This window comes from Neophocaena asiaeorientalis, unplaced genomic scaffold (genome assembly GCF_003031525.2).
Source record: "Neophocaena asiaeorientalis asiaeorientalis breed wild unplaced genomic scaffold, Neophocaena_asiaeorientalis_V1.1 scaffold114, whole genome shotgun sequence".
Taxonomy (NCBI): domain Eukaryota; kingdom Metazoa; phylum Chordata; class Mammalia; order Artiodactyla; family Phocoenidae; genus Neophocaena; species Neophocaena asiaeorientalis.
This window is the reverse complement of record NW_020173116.1, coordinates 6,908,861-6,915,391: the sequence shown is the minus strand read 5'-3', so window position 1 is coordinate 6,915,391 and position 6,531 is coordinate 6,908,861. Positions and strand designations below refer to the sequence as shown.

Sequence of the window (6,531 nt, the reverse complement as noted above, 5' to 3'; positions counted from 1 at the left end):
ACATCTTTATTGGAGTATAATTGCTTTACAATGGTGTGTTAGTTTCTGCTTTATAACAAAGTGAATCAGTTATACATGTACATATGTCCCCATATCTCTTCCCTCTTGAGTCTCCCACCCTCCCTATCCCACCCCTCTAGGTGGTCACAAAGCACCGAGCTGATCTCCCTGTGCTATGCAGCTGCTTCCCACTAGCTATCTATTTTACGTTTGGTAGTGTATGTATGTCCATGCCACTCTCTCACTTTGTCACAGCTTACCCTTCCCCCTCCCCATATCCTCAAGTCCATTCTCTAGTAGGTCTGTGTCTTTATTCCTGTCTTACCCCTAGGTTCTTCATGACATTTTTTTCCTTAAATTCCATATATATGTGTTAGCATATGGTATTTGTCTTTCTCTTTCTGACTTACTTCACTCTGTATGACAGACTCTAGGTCCATCCACCTCACTACAAATAACTCAATTTCGTTTCTTTTTATGGCTGAGTAATATTCCATTGTATATATGCGCCACATCTTCTTTATCCATTCATCCAATGATGGACACTTAGTGATTCCATCTCCTGGCTATTGTAAATAGAGCTGCATTGAACATTTTGGTACATGACTCTTTTTGAATTATGGTTTTCTCAGGGTATATGCCCAGTAGTGGGATTGCTGGGTCATATGGTAGTTCTATTTGTAGTTTTTTAAGGAACCTCCATAGGTGGGGTCTTGACTCACCCCAGGTGCTTAATCACTACCTCTAACATTTCTTCTCTGATAAGACACACACACAGAGGAGATAGAGGGTCTTACACGCCCGTTCCAGATTTGTATGCAGAGATCAATCCCAACACAGCCAGGCTGAGTAGGTCGGTACAAGTTCCTGGGAGTAAAACCTCTGTGCAGGGGAGGTCCAGCGTCACCATGGAAATGTCACCCACAGCCTCCACCCCCCGGCCCACGAGTCGCTGAGAGGTGATGGGCCAGCTGCTGTGTAATGACCAGGCTAGGACAGAGGCAGGGACATGCGGCCTTGGAGATGGTTGACCGAGGGACAGGAGTGCTGGGAATAAGATTTGTCATCTTCTGGTGTCCCAGGATGCACTGGGTCCCACCCGGGAGAATCTAGCAACAGAACGTGGGGTGTGAGCTCTGCAGATGTCGGGGGACGTCGGCACTGCTCCCCCACTGCCCATCACGTTGATCAAGGGCTGCCTGAGGTCCTCCATGGTCAACGTCCAGCTATCACTGAAATGTGCTCCCTGGCAAATCCCTAACGGGAAGGTCAGTGACAGATTTGGGGGCGGGAGGGGGCAGGAGGGTGAGGGTAACACCCTGTCAACTAGGGATTTTCCATTCCTGCTGAGGTAGACCCCAGAGCTAAGTATGTTGTTTATTTTTCAAATTTTAATGTTGTTTAATGTTGTTTAATTTTTTCTTATCTCATTTAAAGATCACAGCCCAGTTATTGGTCAAAGCGGAACTTCGGCTGTCTGGACAAAGCTGCCAATCAAACCTGCTACCAACTTTTTCAGCCAGGGCCATAGAGTGCAGCTGCCAGGACCCTGCATCCCAATGCCCGTGGCCCCAGTGCCCAGCATGGGCTTGAGGCTCAGGACAAGGTTGTGGGATTGAGGGAGGAGATAGATGGGCCCCAGGCTGAGCTCCAAAATGGCAGGAGTGAGAGAGGAGCTGAGCCCCGCCCAGATAAGAGATAGAGACCACATATTCCTTGTTCTTGAGGTCAAGGAGACCTTCCCAACTATACGTGCTCAGGAGGTCCCAAAGGGAGTGATGTCAACCTAGCTATACTCCTCTCTGCTAGAATCCATCTTGGCTGAGAGATGCATGCGCACACATGGGAGGACCCTGAGATAAACCAAATATGGACGCAGAACCAGGTAAAGCAAGATAATTGGCCGAAGGAAACCTGGAAGAAATGCCCCATGTAAGTGATTCAAACTACCCTGAGGGTGCAGCTCTCTCTCTCTGAGTCCACCCCTGTGTCTATCCACACGTACTCTTTTTCTTCCTAATAAACACTTTACTTGTTTTGCTACTTTCTCTCTTCGTGGGAATTCATTTCTGCAAAGCCAAAGGGCCAGGGGCCTTGTCACTGGCCATCGTGGTCTCGAGGCTAGGATTCAGCGTTCTCGCCGCCTTGGCCTGACTTCAGTCTCTGGCTGGGGAACCAAAACCCTGCTTTAAGCCGCTGCAGGCTGAGGCCACCTGAGATCAGGGTGTCTTAGTCTGAGCTCCCCTGAAGCCCACCCTGAGGCAAGGATGTCGGTGCAGGATCCAGGGAGCCCCATGGGAAAGCAGGGGCTCCCTGGATCCTGCTGGGTGAGGGCCACCCAGCAAAGCCCAGCCTGGCTCGGCCCAGGGGGTGCATCCCTCTGCTGGGGGCTCTGAGGAGTCTGGTAGGCTGCCTCGGGTCTTCCCCACAGAAGATGAGGGCTGGGGAGAGTCCTAGAGGGAGAGGACAGCCGTCCTGAAGGAAGGAAGGTGGCCGGGAGCTGCAGTAGCCGCAGGTGAACCAGGGGGTGCCAGGGCTCAGGGCTGGGTCCACAGCGTGTGCCCGGTGGGTGGGGGGCCTTGCAATGTGATGGGAGGACAGGACAGCACCCCATGAAGGAGAGCAGGGACAGGAGGGAGAGGGCTGGGCAAGGGGTCTTCTCCTGCCCCCCCAGGCCTCTGCACCCCCCAGCCCTGGCCAGGGCATCCCTGACTTTGCTTAAGCTGCATGCGTTTGGTTTCTGGAACTTGCACCCAAACTATTCTTACTGAAGTGGAAATGACACTACAAACCGGGGCCCTGGAGACAGTCTCAGTGTCCCTGTGTAGCTGCCCTAGAAGCAAGGCCGGGTGGGCTGGGCCCACCCCTCCACGGGGTGCTTTCTGTGTAATTGCTGTTGGGACCTGTCACATGGTGGCCCGTTCCAGTGCGGACACCACGAAACGGACCAACTCCAGGCTTTTGACTGTACGAATGGCTTCTATTTGGATGTGGTTACTCAGTAAATACTTAACAATGACCATCTCAGATAGCCACCAGGCAAGAAAGTGAGAGATGAATGGTGGCTTTTCAAGCTGTGGGGGCGATTAGGAAGTGAGCAGGGAATGAAGCCAGAGTTTTCCCTCCGGTGACTTCCCCTCCTGCCTCCCCCTCCCCTTCAGGAGCAGAAAAGAGTCAATACAAAACTGTAAGCCCTAGAATAGGCTAAGACAAGTCCCTTCCACATAATAATTTATTTCATTTCAAAATGGCATCGGGTCCACGCAGTTAAGGGGCTGAGCCCTGACTCAACGTTAGAGATTGAGGCCAAGCAGCTGGAACCCCAGCACAGGGACAGAAACGCCAGATGGCACAGCCTACTTTTGAAAAACATTTACTTGGGAATCCAGCACCTCGATTGTACACTTCTCTGTGCCTTTTCTTTGAGAATGGCCCCGAAGTGCAAATGCATTTGCATGTCCTGGCCCCTGGGAGCCCTTCACTGCAGGAGGCTGGCTGGGTGGTTCCAGGCCCCTCCCAGCTGGACCACTCAGGGATGCATGGGAAACAGTAGGAACCCTGGGATGGGTCCTTTCCGGCCTCATCGATGTCCCACGTGTGACAGGAGCTGAGGCAGAATCCCCAAACAGGCCTGATGATGGTAGACCTGGAATTTTCAGTAGTGAGGGCTTACAGATGTTAGTTTTCTAGAAGAGTGAGGTTCATTGTCAGATAATTCCAAGAGACAGTTACTTTCCCAGGCAAAACAAAACAAAACAAAACAAAACAACAAAGCCCTCCTCCCAGCTTTTTCATATTCATCACAATGAATTAAAATGTCCGAACAGATCTGCCCAGCATGCGATTTCATCACTCGTTCTGAAAAGATGGTCTGTTGATCCAGTGATGTCATCGTTAAGCTTCTGGTTATCATGCGGATGGCCCAGGTTGAACACCTCTTTGGGGAGCTGATACTCCAGGCTTTAAAAGAGCATTTCCCATGTCGGCCCAGCTCCCTGCTTCTTCAGTGGTAATAGATGCTGAAGGCGTGGAGGATGTAGAGCAGGGAGGTGATAAAGGCAAATAACTGGAAGAGTCCGGGGAGTTACTTCCTTAGGGATGCCTGCTCCCAACCCACAGAGGCCCTCAGCTGCTGGGAGGCCCTTGTTCTGACCCTGCCTCATCCCCTCCCTGCCCCAGCCCTGCCTGGCTTAAGGGCGGCAACCACTGGCCAGCCTCTCCATCCTCCTTGAAACGCTCCATCCCCATGTCCCACTGTGACTGTGCAGAGTCCCTCTCATCTGCAGATGTGTGCTCCTCTACCTGGCCATAAAGTGGGTCCATCTCCATCCCTGCCCTGGACGCTTTCCCCTCTTCTTTCTCTCTCTGTGTCTGTCTCTCTTGCTGTCTGGTTCTGGGCACTCTCCCCCCACCCACCTGCAGCCACTGCCTGTGCTCTGATGACAAGTTTCACTCACTGGTCCAGAAATCAGATCTGCGCACCCACCTCTCAGCCCCTCAGAGCCTCAGAGGCCCCACGACCTCTCTGTGGTCCAAACTGAACTCCTGGGATTTCCTCACAAGCTCAGTCGGCCCCAGGAACCTCATCTCATCCAGCTACCCAAGCCACAAACCTGTGATCCCTCCCACCCCTCCCTCCCCAGGGGTCCCTCCCCAACCCGCCACGTCCAAAGCCATCCCCAGAGTCGCCCAACTGCACTGCCTGAAGATGTCCTGGCCCAGCAGACGACTCCAGCCTCACTTCAACCCCTGTCCAATCACACTCTGTTCCATTCATTCATTCATCCAACAAATGTCTTGTAAGCGCCTGTTGTGCTTCAAGAGCAACTGTGGCAATAATGCTGCACAAAATCCAGAAACTCCTGTCCTCCTAGAGCTTACATTTCAGTGGCAGAAGCGGAAAATAAGCAAGATAAACCAGTAGAGTGGTATGGAAGGTGGGGCTAAGCGCGCAGGAGAAAACAAAGCAGGAAGGGGACAGGGAGGGAACGGCCTCACCCAGAAGGAGATGGAGCTGCGGTGCTTGCCCTGGGGCCAAGGCCAAGGCGAGAGCGGGTCCAGGGGCAGCAAGGAGACTGATGTGGCTGGAACAGCAGAGCAAGGGCGAGCAGCCGGGCTGCGGGGTGCAGAGTGGTGCTGGGCCAGGAACGGGAGGAAGCAGACAGGCCGGAAAGGCAGCCAAAGTCCCCTGAGGCCGCCCTCGTGGGTCACCTCATCCTTCTTACAGTGGGGTCAGGACCCTGCGCCACACCCCTTCCTCCTGCTGCCTGATCCCTGTGGGAGTCCCCGACTGACACAGGACCTTTCCGGTCACAGCGACAGGTGGGGGTGGACTGGGACCCAGCCTGGGTATTAGACCTTCCTGGGAAGGTGTAAGGAAGGTTAGGCGGCTCCAGAGGTGAAATTCCCCAGCTGTGAGCCAGCTGCCACATGAGGGCGCCATCCCACCAAGAGAGGAAGGAGGCTGCCTCGCGGGGACTGGAAAGGCCGGGCCCTGCGGGCCTAGAGTCTCCGGTCCCAGTGGACCTAAAGTCCAGGAGTCCTGCTCGTCCCATGACTCGCCTGGACCACCTTGCCTCGGATTCCATCAGCCAATATGTTACCCTGTGCGCGTCTGTCATTGAAATAAAAGGACACGGGAACTTGAGCCATGCTGAGGAGTTCCGGCTCCGTTCCAGCAGCCATGGGAGTCACTGAGGAATTTTCAATAAGAGATGTGTGTTTTGGAAAAGCATATTCTGAGGGTAGCGTAGTGGGCGTAAGGGGGCAAGAAAACCAGAGACGAGAGGTGACACCTGAACTTGGGCTTGGTACCCTGCGAGCTTGGGCACACCTGACTGCGTGCGCGTGCGTGTGCGTGCACACACAGACACACACACACACACACAGACACACACACCTCCTCCTATCCTGCAAGGCTTCTTCTGCCTGAGGGCTCAGGAACATCTGTTCTGCGGGAGACAGAATTAAGCCTCTTGCATTTCCCTCCATGGTGGCAGCTGTCATGTCCTTGTCCAGCACTCACCGAGGCTGCAGTGTTTATGTAGTAGTTTTTCAGGTCCTTGGTCTCAGACACGATCGTGGCATGTACTTGTAAGACGGCGGCACTCATGTACAGGATGCCAGTGGTCCCGTGGTACAGGCTGTCCTGGAAAGATGGAGCAGAGGCCATGGCCACAGTCACGCGGACACGCGAGCAGGTAACTCTTTCCTCTTTGACTACGTAGCTGGGAAGAGGGGGCAAAGGAGACTCGCTTGCTCCCGAAACTCCCGCCTTTTTCTTTTGCAGTGTTTCTAATGAAATGTCTATGTGGTGAACAACAGTGGATTAATATACTGCAATAATAATACCTGTATGAACATCCATGTATTGAGTGCTTCTTCCCAGCCAAGCTCTAGGCTAAGCCTTTTCCCCATTTATCTCACTTAACCTTGTCAACCATGAGGTCGGTACTATTTATCGTTAGTGCCATTCTGAGGAAAGAGAAGTTCAAGGTTAAAGTCAGTGAATAAAAGCTGAGCCAGGATTTG

At 53.0% G+C, this 6,531-nt stretch overlaps 1 protein-coding gene across 1 annotated transcript in view; it reads right to left on the bottom strand.

Moving 5' to 3' along the window:
- Positions 1–3,218: 3,218 nt before the first annotated feature.
- Positions 3,219–6,531, bottom strand: part of NPHP1 (nephrocystin 1) — a 94,874-nt gene continuing 91,561 nt past the window's right edge. Inside the window, exons 22-23 of the mRNA XM_024743960.1 lie at positions 6,026–6,148; positions 3,219–4,066 (exon numbers count right to left, since the gene is read on the bottom strand). Coding sequence (XP_024599728.1) covers positions 4,004–4,066; positions 6,026–6,148 — 186 coding nt within the window. The 3' untranslated portion in view covers positions 3,219–4,003. The remainder of the gene's footprint in view (positions 4,067–6,025; positions 6,149–6,531) is intronic.